Source organism: Cheilinus undulatus, linkage group 7 (assembly GCF_018320785.1).
Source record: "Cheilinus undulatus linkage group 7, ASM1832078v1, whole genome shotgun sequence".
NCBI classification, from domain to species: Eukaryota; Metazoa; Chordata; class Actinopteri; order Labriformes; family Labridae; genus Cheilinus; species Cheilinus undulatus.
In genome coordinates this window covers 16,290,941-16,305,560 of record NC_054871.1, presented here as the reverse complement: position 1 = coordinate 16,305,560, position 14,620 = coordinate 16,290,941, and the positions used below count along the sequence as shown (strand labels likewise).

The 14,620-nt window shown below is 40.1% G+C and overlaps 1 protein-coding gene and 2 non-coding genes across 3 annotated transcripts in view; 2 read left to right on the top strand and 1 right to left on the bottom strand.

Moving 5' to 3' along the window:
* The window catches only part of hmcn1 (hemicentin 1), a 120,873-nt gene that overhangs the window by 34,644 nt on the left and 71,609 nt on the right, over positions 1-14,620 (bottom strand). Inside the window, exons 24-41 of the mRNA XM_041792071.1 lie at positions 13,905-14,156; positions 13,644-13,739; positions 13,301-13,495; positions 12,987-13,117; positions 11,424-11,571; positions 11,091-11,217; positions 9,880-10,034; positions 9,459-9,737; positions 8,683-8,964; positions 6,889-6,997; positions 6,633-6,802; positions 6,279-6,433; positions 4,566-4,689; positions 4,303-4,404; positions 3,269-3,445; positions 2,994-3,145; positions 1,946-2,069; positions 381-556 (exon numbers count right to left, since the gene is read on the bottom strand). Coding sequence (XP_041648005.1) covers positions 381-556; positions 1,946-2,069; positions 2,994-3,145; positions 3,269-3,445; positions 4,303-4,404; positions 4,566-4,689; positions 6,279-6,433; positions 6,633-6,802; positions 6,889-6,997; positions 8,683-8,964; positions 9,459-9,737; positions 9,880-10,034; positions 11,091-11,217; positions 11,424-11,571; positions 12,987-13,117; positions 13,301-13,495; positions 13,644-13,739; positions 13,905-14,156 — 2,954 coding nt within the window. The remainder of the gene's footprint in view (positions 1-380; positions 557-1,945; positions 2,070-2,993; positions 3,146-3,268; positions 3,446-4,302; positions 4,405-4,565; positions 4,690-6,278; positions 6,434-6,632; positions 6,803-6,888; positions 6,998-8,682; positions 8,965-9,458; positions 9,738-9,879; positions 10,035-11,090; positions 11,218-11,423; positions 11,572-12,986; positions 13,118-13,300; positions 13,496-13,643; positions 13,740-13,904; positions 14,157-14,620) is intronic.
* Positions 4,868-4,949, top strand: trnas-aga. Its single transcript has one exon. It is a non-coding gene; the product is annotated as a tRNA-Ser (tRNA).
* On the top strand, positions 7,364-7,445 carry trnas-aga. The gene has a single exon. It is a non-coding gene; the product is annotated as a tRNA-Ser (tRNA).

The following is a 14,620-nucleotide window of genomic DNA, read 5'->3' as shown; positions in this document are numbered from 1 at the left end:
ACTCAGAAACAGCAAGGAGAGTGGGGAGAGACATGCGGTATAGGGCTACAGCCCAGATTTGAACCCCAGCCGCCCGCGTACATGATGCATGCTTTAAACCACTCAACCATCTGTGCGCCCATTCTCTCACTTTTTTAAGTGAAATGAGACACTAAAGTGTACTTATGTTACACCAGTGTGACTGTAGAGAGATGTTGCAGTTGCTTATGGACCTTAATTAATCATGATTCATGAATCAATACAGACAGCTCATGTAAAAGCACAAAAGTGTTGATTATAAGGAATTACATAAATGTGTAACACTGAACAGAAATAGAAACACAGTCGTAACAAAGTTCACTCCTTATGATGACGTTTACATCCCCTTGTACTAGCTGTACCTTGAGAACACTCCCATCAGCTGAAACAGTCAGTCCAGGCTTCCTAAAGAGCGGTCGGCCATCTTTGCGCCAGGAGAGAGTAGGTGGAGGGATTGCATCGCTCTGGCAATGCAGCTCGACTGGACGACCGAGCATAACAGTCGCATTCACCTCCTCACCCTTTATGTTTGGTGGCACTGTGACAGAAAGAGAGGCAGGATACTGAAATATGTTTCTATGTGCCTGAGACTCCACATAAGGTATATCCACATATGATAGAAGGAGAAGCACAGTCCATCAAATTTGGTATCTATTGCTCTTGAAGTGCTTTTTGAAATCTTGGTGATGACAGGGCCATTAAACTGGTTCAACATCTCTTTGTGATAATAAAAATCAGAGAACCTTCATTTCCTAGAGCTTTATGAAAACTTATCTGCATGGAAATTGCCAACATTCTCTAAGATGTAAAATGACTCAGGAGCAAAAAAAACATTTGTTCCCCTGTGACTCCTTAAGAACCATCTCAACAGTAGATGGGTGTTGCTGGAACTGATCAACTTCATTTCCAAAAACTTGAATAAGTGCTGGACATGATTTGGACTTGGCCCGTGCAGAGGGAAGGCAAATTGTGAGAAATGTCTGGAGGTCTCCACCCAATATCAGGATTCAAACAGCAGACATGGCTTTTGAAATATAACATCTATTTTAAGTGACTATTTTGCTGATATGAGAATCTTTTCATAACGCTTTAATGATGTAGCCATGTTGTTTGGGTGAATTAGGCCTTTTCTAGATAATGACTGCTGACCCTTGCTTCCCCCTTCATTATGATTATTGGGCAGACAAAGCTCAAGTCATCAGGGAAGGACAGAAACAGGCCCTCAGCTCAGACGCAGGAAGCTGAGAATGGTAGCAATTACCACAACAAATCTGCCTCTATTTCTCCAGACAAGCTTTTTTTCAAATCTTTTTAAAGGAACATAATGTGGATGTTTGTATTTTGCATGCATACATGAAAACAGGCATACAGGAACAAACACAAAAGTCTTGAAATTCCCTGTATGTAAACCACTTGTCTCATGTTTCCTCAGGGATATTAGCTTTGATTGGATTTGTATAGCAACACATCAGCCATCAAACTCAACTCTGTGGTAGAAACTGACGTTTACTGGGAAGCTAAACTCACTCAGCATACATGTTTAACTGAAGGACGTTTTTTAAACATTGTTACAATTTTACAACCTGTGCTTCTTGCTGAATCAGGTAAAAGACAGATGGCCAAAACATTATCCAGTAAAACAAGTACAGCAACAGGGAAAGGCATTAGAGCAATGGCCAGGATGAATATAAAAAGGAATTTAACCCATCTTTCAAGAGCGCCTGCTGATGGCTTACCAAATAGGTCTTTTTTATTCCTTTATTGGTCACCACTGAAATCTTATTGGCCACTTCTAAATCTTAAGTAATGACAGCCTATTTGCCTGGATAGAGGTTATTAAGGGACATCTCCCTTAACCACAAAAACCTTTTTCAAGAGTCGAGTAACATACAAACAGGTATGTTAATCAGCTCTTGACTTTACTCACCATAAACTTTCAGGTCGTACTCTCTCTGTTGTTCTCCTCCGGCGTTGACAGCCACACAGGTGTACCTGCCTGTATCACTAACCAGCGAGCTGTTCAAAGAGAGCACTCTGCCACCTGACAACACCTGAGTGAAGGGACAGAAAGGATTTACAAAATAGACCACAAACCACACAAACATGACCACGGAAATAGAAAAAATGAATACTGGATACACTTTTATCACTTGATTTTGCTTAAAATAAAGCAGTGCTTCCAAAAGTGTGGGCCTGTAGGTTGGCCATGAGATGTTATTAACAATCACTTAAAATCACAAGAATTAATACTTGATAAAATGTTATTATTTTAAGACTCAGATATTACAAAATACAGCCAAAAGTTTCAACTCATGCCACCGTTTCATCACTTATTTTGTCTGATGTGCACAACCAGTGTCATGCTTTAACTGGTGTTGGATTAACTTGGGAGACTGTGTTAAACATTCCACTGCGCTACTCGCTTCCTGATTTTAAGAATTTATCATTGTCTTCAGAGGCATCAGTGCTACTTGGGGATAGTTTTCTAGGTCACCAAGTACATTTACTGAGACAAATATTAGATTTTTATTTAGCTTTTTGCCTTTATTCCAACAGGACAGCTGAAGAAAGACAAAAAACATGGGGAAAAAATTGGGGGACGACATGTACAAAACAGCGCTGAGACAGGGGATCTATCCTCTGCATATAGGCGCCTTCTCTACCCTCTGAGCTAAACCAGCACCCAGAAAAGAAAGTTTAAGTGACTTTGCAGATACCTGATTTTAACAAAATAAATGTCAGAGGCTCATTAATTGTTCTATGTGACCCCACAAACCCTTTCTGAGTAATCTAAATATATCAGAAAGCAAAACATTTGCACTGAAATTCCCTTTACAAACAAAAATATGATAAATAAAAGAGAAATATTCGAGTTTTCAGTTATGTTTGCACAAGATTGTTGGTGGGCCCTAGTGTATTTTCATGTCTCAAATTAGGCTGAAGTATTTTAAAGAAACACAGTAACGTGTAAACACCTGAATGCCATGTGATACACTTGCGACAGGGCTGCCATCTTTGAGCCACGTGAGGCTGGGAAGAGGAACTCCAGTGGCCTCACACTCCAGTCTGGCAGCTTCATTCACCACGACGGTTACAGTGCCTCCACGGCTGGAGATCACAGGAGGCACTGCAAGAAGAAGAAAAGATCATCACAAAAGTAATTTAAGCATGATTCTAGGGCTGTGTCTCTAAGTCTGTCACAGCTTATCACTTTATAACAGGGATTTACTGTCATGACATTGTCACCCACCGTAAACCTGCAGGTTGTGTGTTATCTCAGCGATTCCAGCCAGGTTAATGGCAACACATCTGTACATGCCAGCATCAGACAGTTGAGCCCGTTCGATCTCCAGCACCTGACCTCGCTTCAGCATCCTCACACCTGCTGCACTTGTCAATGGTCGGCCATCTTTGTACCAAGTGATAGCTGAAGAACAGAGGATATTCAAAGAGCTTTACAAAAAGAAAGAGGATTTATGGTAGTAACATCCAACAGAAAAAAAGTGAAATGAATTTAAAATATATTTATAGATAAGCTCTGTTGTGAAAAATATGAGTTTATGAGATTTGGCATTCATTGCATTCTGTTTTATTTGTATTTTACCAAGTGTCCCAACTTTTTTAGAATTGTGGTTGTGCATTTTGTAATGTTTTGGTCATGAACAACCTGGTTTTTCCTATTTTTTCTCCAAAAACTAACAATGAAAAACAGGCTATGTTAAAATAAAAAGCTAACAAAAGTAAAGTTAACCTGCCTTATTTAAGATAATAATTATAAGAATGAGAACAACAAGTGAATTCCCGAATTATCTCATGCATCAGACTAGGTTTGGAAAAATCCCACTCATAATGATAATACAAACTACTCTTTATGTATACTTTTAAATGTTTTGTCTTGACTGTTTAACCATGTGACTTAAGAGAAATAAAAAAACTTAAAAAGATCTTTGTTTCTGCTTTGAACAACGGAGCAAAACAGTTTTTGTATGAAGTCAAGTGAACACCTGCTGTTAGATAAAAGGCATCCCAATTTAAGAGTGTTAAATCACACTGGTATGTGACTTCTTATCTGTGTAGGACTGGGAAAAAAGAAGCAACATGGAGAGAGTGAAGCTGCTTGTAGGGAGTCATCTGAGATCAATTTTCCTCGCTTCCATTAATGGTTTAAGATAAAGAAAAGAAACAGCACAGCCAACTTCAACTCAGCAGCAGTCAGAGTTAAATATGCCCCAGAGCCTGAGCATGCACAGCAGGAGAGAGAAGAACATTTGTGAGTTGTCTTACCAGGTAACGGTCTGCCTGTGGCCTTGCACTCCAACTCAGTGGGGAAGCCTGACAGGATAGTCTGGTTGATGACCTCTCCAGAGTTGGGAATACTGGGAGGTTCTGAAGGACATGCAGAGTATTACACATAAGAGCAACAATTCATCATAAGACATTCTCCTGTCCCCACCCAGTCCCTCGATAGGGAAGCAAAGAGAATCATATTTATGACAGAAACCAGGAGATGACTGAGACAACGTACAGAAAAACACAGAGAGTGTTACCATGGACACTGAGCCGTATGTGCTGTTGGGTTTCACCAGCTGCATTTGTCGCCAAGCAGGTGTATTTCCCAGAATCCTCCAGTCTTGCTGCTTTGACCTTAAGCAATCTGCCTGCAGACTCCAGCTGTGACATACACAAACACAGTGAGGTCAGACTGGAAATTACTTTTCATGCTAAATGTGGTTTTTCGACTATTTTAAGAACCTTTCCAGTTTTGGAAGTTTTGCTTAGACTGCAAAGCTACAGTGCAAATCACAGCCATAGCGTGCAAAAACGAAAAAAATCTCCCCAGGGTGAATGTGTTGTCGTGGCCGAGTGGTTAAGGCGATGGACTAGAAATCCATTGGGGTCTCCCCGCGCAGGTTCGAATCCTGCCGACAACGCTGCACTGCTTTTCTGGCTGTCACAATTTAAGATAGCAAACAGCTAAAAAAAGGCACAGAACGCTGTTAAATCAACAAGACAGAGTAACAGGTGTTGATGTATAGAAATAGGGGTATAAAGGTACGTGTATTCGTTCGAAAGCTCATACACAGACAGAAGAGCTCAGAAGATCCAAGGCACATGAAAAGCAACATTACACACATGTAAAGCCAACACAACAGACAAGCAAGCAAACAAATAAACAGAAAGTGACAAAACAACATGAAAACCACTGATTAAAATCCTGTCTACAAGGTGAGTCTTGAGCAGTGATTCAAATGTGGATAGTGTTGTGCAGTCCTGGATATGTTTAGGGAGTAAACTCCAAGGGGATGGAGCAGCTAAGAAAAGGCCCTGCCCCCCCAATAGTGGAGAAAGGTGGTTAATGTTTGAGCAGCAGCTATGGGTAGGATTGTGATTGTGATGGACTTAGGAACAGGATATAGGACAGAGAGCCAGTGGAGGTTTTGAGGGACAGGAGTGATGTGGTCAAAGGAGCGTGAAAGGGTGAGGGGGCAAGCTGCAGTGTTCTGGATATACTAATGTTTATTGAGGACTTCGAAGATGTACCATAGAGTATGCTATTGCAGTAATCAAGTGTGGTTGTTATGAAGGCATGGATTAAGGTTTCAGCTTCTACAGTGTTATTTTATCACATATCTAAATGTGCTTCTAACACAACAATATGTTAGTTCCTTTCACTGTGTGTTGATGTAAGTATTTAGAGCATGTGTTACTGATACATTGCTACGCACTTTTCATACTTTATTGTCTTTGCCACCTCACTTTATTGTCTTTGAACACCCATGACAAGGTGGGGTGGCCTCTGGCATGGACAGAGTAGAGAAACATACTCAAAATCAGATAATGCTCTTAAAAGACACAACTTGTAATAGACAAGAAGTGAGTAATTCATTAGATAATTTCACCGATGGTGCAAAAGCATAAAAACCCCCACAATCGACCAGAAAGGAATTTCAGCAGTGATCACTGTACAACAGAAAACATTTAAACACATATTAACTCTTCTAAATATGTCTAAACACTGCCCAAGGGCATGATAGGAAAACTCTGCCCACATATCCTAGATTTGGAATGTCGATGGGCATCGATCAGATAAGTCTCCATAGAGTTGGACTAACACTAATGAATCAACACAATCAAATAACAGTTAGGACCATTTAACTCAGAATGGAGTTAAAATACACACCATGGGAGTTAAAATCAACTTCAAAATGTTTAAAAGCCCAGTATTTGCTGTGTAGAATTTAGTCGAACAAGGAACCAACCTTAAGGTGCCCCTGTGTTATGTCGACAGGTCGGCCATCTTTAAGCCACGTAATGCTGGGAGCAGGGATGCCACTGGAGATGCACTCCAGACTGATTTGCTTGTTTAGAACCACTGATCGCTCTGCAGGCCCGGTGGTGCGAATAGAAGGAGGCACTGGAATGATGGAGAGGACAAAGTTAATCCTAAGACACTTTAAATGAGCAAATAAAAGAAAGATACATTTTCAATGATGCAGAGAAGTATTTACCCAAAGAGGGAGATTCCCTTTGGTTTGCATATAAAAAAATGAAATCTTTTAGTGTTTAAGTGGGCAGAAGACAGCATAATATATTTTTTCCTTTGAATATTTTACCTTGGACAACGACATTGAAGTCCCTCTCATTATCTCCTGCTTCATTTGTGGCCACACACTGAAAACGAGCCGTGTCAGAGACCTGAGCCCGGGAAATGATCAGCCGTCGACCACTGGCTCCCACCCGCAGCCCCTCACCCTGTCTGACTGGCTTTCCATCTTTATACCACCTAAAAAACATAAGACGTGTTGCTGAGAATGTGCATTAGTGTTTGTTTATGTCTGTTTATCAGTATCCATGGGAGGGAGATCTTACGTGATGACAGGTGCAGGTGTTCCAGTAGCATGACACTCCAGCTCCAAAGGAGTGTTGATTGTAACTGTGCTGTCTGTCACGTCATCAGCCCCATCAATAAATGGAGGAACTAACATTGAAAAAAAAATATAAATCTCCACTAACTTTCAAAGCATGTTTGATGTTAGAAACTGTTAGAAACATTAAAATCTTTGAATGCATTTTGTTACAATTCTCATGTAGTCCTGCTGCTCACAGTTACACCATAGGAAAAGTAAAAATGTCATGAGGATCGTGCGATTACATCTTCCACCTGGGGTCCCCTCTGCTCTTAAACATATTAAACTGAGTTTTCTGGATTTTGTGAGGACTTGTATGAGTACTTCAGTCAGTCATGCAAAGCCACCGTGAAACAGCAGGTGTCTGTTTCCCATGAGGACTGCACACATGGTGTAGACTCAGCGAAATCAACACAGCCTGATCAGGTTTCACACAAGTTGTCGTGGCCGAGTGGTTAAGGCGATGGACTAGAAATCCATTGGGGTCTCCCCGCGCAGGTTCGAATCCTGCCGACAACGGTGCAATTTTCTGGCTGTCACACATTGTTGATAACTAAAAAATAAGGCTGTAGCTGTTTGATTAGGTTTGAACAAAGAGACTTGCTTGCTTTGAAAAAAAGCCACAAAATGCATAAGGCTATGCCAGGCATTTACTTACAATCATGATATGGTAGGTGTGCAGAAAAACTTTCATAAATGAGCTATCCTTAACAAGATTGCCTCGGAGTCATACTGAGCATACTTCCATCAAGAGGAGCACTGATTTTTTGAGGTCAGCTGCATCAGTGGAAGATAAACTGTATTTCCCTCTGTGATCTGCTCAAAATTTGATCAGAGCTGCTCCGACAAGAGATTGTAAATATTAAACATGTTTAATATTTACAATCAGAAATTGTGGGGGGAACATCAAGACAGCCATAGCGTCAACAGTAAGCATGAAGCTTAAAGTGAGATGGGCATCAAAAATAAAGGACAAACTTGTTGATTTGTGGCAACAACATGAGTGTTTATACATGTCCTCTAAAACATACCACAGTCTAACTAACAAGAAGAGGAGCAGGGCTGAAACTGCTTCTAAAGTGTATGTTAACCTAGCCACATTATCTTTTTGAAGTAGCATTTGGCTGTGCAAGTTTTGACAGTGGTGAATGAATCTGTTAGTGTTTGGTGTGCTTACTTGGTCATCTTGGTGCACATCACACACTTTAAGAACAAAATAGTGAAATCTCTCATTACATGTCACCGTGTGTGGGGTTACTAACAGTGAAGAAATGGTTAAATTTTTAAAAATCTTTCAGCATGTGCCAGGCTTTAATAGCTATAAAACAATTCAAACTTGGTGTCTCTCAATCAAAATCTTTTCTAAGGTGTTTCTGTCTCTGAACTGTTTTATATAATTGATTTCAATTGATTTTTTCCCCAATTTTAATCTATTCTCAGCTTCTCAAATGCTGCAGGAAATGCTTTGTTAGCAGAGAGGACTTAATACTTTGATTGTCTTTATGCTCATTATGGGACACAAATCTAATCTTTGTTTTCGCTAATAAAACATGTTTAACTACAACACTTAACAAAATAGTTTTGTGGTTTTAAAAAGTAACTCAATGCAGAAAAGTACAAAGAAGTCTATGAAGAAACAGAAACAAACTTTGGATATTGATAGGACAGCTTAATAATGAATAATTTTTAATGTGCTATGCATGCTAGTACCAGAGATAACATTATTTATGTAAGTTTAAAAATAATGTTTTCTTACCTAAAACTCGAACATCGTATTTGACCTCCTTCTCTCCAGCGATGCTTGTTGCCACACAGATGTATCGTCCTGAGTCTGACACGGCAGCTGACATGATTTCTATCTTACTCCCCTGATCGAGAACACGGACACTTTCACCATCACGCACAGGAACGCCATCCTTCAGCCAAGTGAGGGAGGGGGGAGGGTGCCCTGCTGCATCACACTCCAGGATCAGAGGTTTACTGAGGACCACTTTCCTCTCTGTCGGCCCATCATCACCCCCTGCAATGGTGGGCGGCACTGAAGGGGGCAGGAAAGTAAAGAACAAATGGGAAAGTTAAAGCTTTAGGCACTTGATGGATATCTTTTAACATCTTAGATTAAAAGGTCAATCAGCCAACAACTTGTAAAACGGTTCTGTGCTTGAAGCCACTTCTGTGCTCTTTAAGGATCAAGGAACTTTTTTGAACTCCATTGTTTATTGTCTATTTACAGCTGTTTGATATTATTGTTGACTGCTGCAAAGGTCTTATGTTTGTGAGAGAGGCCAAATGCCTTAAAGCTCTGATTAATTCAATAATAAGCGCATATGTGAAGGATTTCAAATGCAGAGACAATGGGGGCTTAAGTTCAGAGATCTCACTTCCTACAGTTTAAAAGATGATATATAGTCTACATGTGTTTTATATCTTCTGCATCACATCGGTGATGAGTTTCTTAAGCTATTGTTTCAGATGACATGTTTTAATATGACAAATAAAATCTTGGTGAATGATCAGGCATCAAATTCTTACAGTAGACGTCCAGTTCAAAGCTCTTCTCAGCGCTGCCAGCCACACTTGTCACCTTGCAGGTGTACAGACCAGTGTCAGACGCCTGCACCCGCGGGATCTTCAGATAGCGTCCTCTCTCCACATACTGAGCCTGACGGTTGGACAGGATGGCCTCACCGTTTCGGTACCAAGTGATGGTTGGACTCGGGACTCCACGAGCTTCACACTCCAGTGAAACTATGGCTTCCAACAGGGCGGTGACATCTGACGTTAAGTTACCACCTTTAATTGAGGGGGGAACTGGAACAAGAGCACACGAATGATAAAATGTAAAACCTAATTTGGTGACACTTTGGCATGAGAATATATTTACACAGATATAAAAAGAGCAGGTTTGCACAGAGTATCTGAGTGGGTATGATATGTGAAAATCTACACTCACCATAAACACTGAGGTTGAAGTCTTTGGTCTGTTTTCCAGCCGTGTTCATGACACTACACTGGTAGCGTGCTTTGTCCCCAAGACGGGCACTTTTTATCCTCAAAACCTGACCTCTGTTTGTAATCTCAAGGTTGGGATCACCAAGAAACACCAGCCTATCAACAAAAAATTTAACTCAGTCATTCAAAGCACATTACACTCTTATGTAAATGTTTACAGATAGCAGCTCACTTCTTAAAATCAAAATTTAGACCTTTTTAGATCAAAAGATAGAAAATTAAGTTGATTAAGACTTTTTTAGACCTTTATAAGACCTGAACTATGAAAAGTGATTTTTTTACCAAAGATCTTAGGGGCGGCACGAGGCTTTGTCTGCTCTGAGGCTGCCAAAATTAGATTTGCAAATATCGACTAAAACCATGTTAAAGCAGTTACATAGCAGTTTATACAAAGGTCTTTAAAAAAGAAAAGCATGCATAGGACTTTTTAAGGGTTTCTTCAGCGAAACAATTAAATCTATGATGATTTTTAGTGGCAGTGTGTCACTTTTTCTTCTCTCTTGGGTCCTGGGGGGGCTCTGCTTTTCTTAAATACATGTAGAGGGGGATCCAAGTAAAAATGGATGGGAAACACTGATCTACAGTCTAAGAACCTCATGAAAAAAATAATTTCTTAGACATTTTATTAGCTTAAATGTAGAAAAAAAACACTATTTTCACACTTTTTGGGACTTTATCAATATTTTTTTAAGGATCCAAGAAATCCCCGATTAATGTTAGAGATACTCCCCTTCAACTGCTCTAACTAACATCATCAGTCCTCCTCATATAATATCATTGTATAGTCTACTATGGCTTGTAGCACCAACATTAACCTCAATGACTTCATCTATAATCAAAACTTTCATTCATATAATACTCTTACTTTTGCCATTATCACAAACATTGCAGCCATAAATCTGAACCATCTATTGATTTTGTTGCATTCTTTTAATTTGTCTCTTTCCATTTCTCTCATTTAGTCTTCCTGTTGCAGCAGATGGCTGATCAGAGTGAGTCTGATTCCAGGCTTCTGCCTGTCCAAAGGAAGTTTTGTTGCTTAATGTTCTCTGCTCATGGTGAATAAATGCTGGTTCTTTATAACACCAGTCTAGCAGAGACCAGCTCTTTTTGTAAAATGTCTTGGGATTAAATATACTGGGAGGTACTTACTTTCTGTCTTTGTACCACTGGATTGTGGGAAAGGGCACTCCTTCCACCTTGCACTCCAGGCTGATCTCCTGTTTGACGATGGCTGAAATATCTTGAGAAGAGCTTGATCCATCAATGGTTGGAGGAACTTAAGCACAGAGGGAGAGTGTTATTGTTTACAAGCTGACTGATCACAAAATTAATACATTTGGAAAGCTCAGAAATAAAAAGTCATATGTTTAGGGAGGAGAAGTTTTATGATTTACAAGAGTTAACAGTCCAGAAGTCTGTACACAGCTTCTTCACAGTAACTCCCAAAGTTTCCACTGACAACTGTTCACTTCTCTTACTCACCCAGAATATCCACTATAAAGTCTTTTTCTGTGCTGCCAGCGATGTTGATGGCTTTACAGCTGTAGCTGCCAGCGTCTGTTGTGGCAGCTTTCAACAGTTTCAGGGTTTTTCCCAAGTCAAGAATCTGGATGTTGTCACTCGCAACCACCTGTTGATAGGGATGAATGCTTTCAAATACAGACATGTGGCATAATAAGTTACATTTTAGGTTAGAAGATACTGTTTTTGAGCAAAAGATTACACTTTTACTTTCACATATAATTTTAAAGGGATCTAAAAAAACTCAGGTATTATTAAAAACAAACAGGCATATTTTGATGAGAAATAATTATAGGAAGTGCACTTCACTTTCTAGAAACAGTGGCATGGAATCTTCAAGAAGTGATGGGGCTTCTTCAAATACTTAGGAATCAAAGTAAGCAGTCTGTCATTTCCCGGTATGATCTACTGGAAATCTTGGTCAAACAGCCAAGGTAACAAAAGTCTTCCAGCTAACAGGGACATCTCATTAAAGTAAGCACAAACTCTCTGTTCTCACATCAGTGTATCATAATTATTCTGCCATCTGTGGTTTTAAGGTTGGCTCACTTGGACAGTGTTATCCATGCTACTTCAGTATTAAGAGGACTTTTATGGATAAATGAAGGGCCTTTTATGCATTAATTCATTTAATGAGGCAATCCTTTTTTGAGGGCAGACAACAATTAAAATATAGTTTGGGTGTACTATTGGGGTACAATGTTACCTTGAACTCTAAATGTTTCTTTGCTGTGAGTGTACACTATGTGTCCTGCTTGTTCCCTTTAAATATTAACTTAAAATTGAGATTCTAATACATATCATTATATCAACTGCAGTCTGTTTTTGGGACGTTTCTGGAGGTAAAAAAGATTTAAAGTGTCCTCCTGTACAGTGATTTTTAATGTGCTGAGCCAGGTGCACAATGTGCAGCTTTTGTACAGCTGCATGGCTCTGTTAGTACCATCTGTTAATGCCATTGAGTTTGCACTCCTGCTAGCTATATTACGGTAGTTGAGCTCATAGTCCATAAGTCACTGTGCCCACCTCTGCAGGTCAGGTGTCTTTAACTGAGGTGTCTTTTAAACGCATCACTAGGTGTATTTACTCAACAGTGGCTCTATGATATCTTTACATGAAGGATTAGGAACTACTTGGGGAGAAAACTAGTAAAAAGTGGTGCACACCTGGTTGTGAGCCGTGAAGTGGCCACTTGCTATACACAATGAATGGGGAGAATTTTCAGTTGCATCAGGTCTTGTGCAATGTATGATGTTGGTGGCTGCACTTTATACTGGTTGCACTGATTACAGGATGCAGCAAACTTTCTAGATATAAAAAGCTATTAAAAGTGTCTTACATGCTGGATTTTACAGTAGTTAAAGAGAAAGATTGAGACTGAAGAGCTTATGTTGAGTGACAATAAGTCACATTAAGCCAGCAGCTATGGAGCAACAGCAGCAGATTTTTGTCAATGAAATTCATGACATCTGTCATCAGTTTAAAGTAATTTGTCAACAGTTAAATCATAGGAATTTCACCTACAGGAAACCCATCCTTGTACCAGGTGATGACAGGGGTTGGACTTCCTGTGACATCACAGACCAAACTGGTGGAGTGGCTTAGGATCAACGACACGTTTCCTGGAGTGTCACTGTCACGGAAATCAGGGGGCACTGTGGAGATATTAAAGAGGCAAGTTTTTTCAAAATCTTGAAGCACAGCCAAACAGAATCATAAATATGACAACTTAGAATAGAAGGGGAATCTTTAGTCTATTGATTTGTCAGCAAAAGTCCTAAGGTGGTAAATTAGTCAGAAAGTTACGTGTCAGAGCCAGAAAAAAAATATTCACTCACCATTGACTTTGAGCTGATACTTCTGCTCGGTGGATCCAGCATCATTGGCCGCAGCACAGACATACTCGCCATTGTCCAGTGGAGACAGAGAGGCAAGAATCAGCAGCGTGCCATCCTCCAAGATGGATACACCAGGTTCATTACCTGTCAGCTCCTGGCCATTACGTAACCACCTAATCACTGGCTTAGGAAGACCTGAACATGGACAAAAATAGAGGTATAAAAACTAGGGACAACATGAAAAGAATTTTGCAGATTCAGGGTTTTAACTTTTGTTGACTGGGTAAATATTTCCTGTAAATCTTCACAGGCAAACAGAAGTTGAGTGACCAATTTGCCTTACCTTTGGCAGGACATGGGAATGCAATACGCTGGTTTGCAACTCTTTCCTGCAGGGGCCTATTGAAGGGGGGCTCCAAAACTTCAACCACAGGGGGTACTAAGAATATACATAAAAAAATCAATGACAAAATAACTTACTCACACACTGCAAAAGCATTTGTAACAGTCAATGTAAAACTTGCAAAAAAAGGAAGAAAACTGTGACTAGTTTTTGTCCTTTGGTTTAATTTAACATAAACAGATGTGTAGACTAAAAACCAACCTTGCACCAGGACCCGTACTCGAGCCTCGTCTCTGCCTGCAATATTGGTGGCTGTGCAGGTGTATGTTCCTTCATCATTCAGCCCCACATTCTTCAATGCCAGGCTGCCATCAGGTGAAACTGGGAATCTTTTGCCATCCTTTGTCCAGGTGAGTGTGGGCCTTGGGACCCCTATCACCACACAGGGCAGCTCCACCGGGTGACCCACTTGTATCTTCATTACTCTTGGGCCAGCCTGGATACTGGGGGGCACTGCAGGACACATGACAGAGGAACAGAGATAACAGGCTTTAATACATTGTGTGTACCTTCATATTATATATGTTATCAGAGATTCTTAGTTACTGTTGTGTATCTCCTGCTAACACCCAGTAAATAAACCATATACAGTGCTGTGAAAAAGCGTTAGCTTCCTCCCTGATTTATTATTTTTGCATATTTTTCACACTTGAATGTTTCAGATCATCAAATTATTTTTAATATTAGACAACCCAATTAATTAGAAAATGCAGTTTTTAAGTGGTGATTTAAATCTTTAAGGGGAAAACGACAACCAAATCTACCCAGGCTGTGCCGCCCTTAGCGGCATCATCTGCAAGCAAGCATTGGCAATAACTGGCAATGAATCTTTCACATCCACACATGTGGAGGAATTTTAGCCCATTCTTCTTTGCAGAAATGTTTTAATTCAGCCACAGTGGAGGGTTTAAACGTGA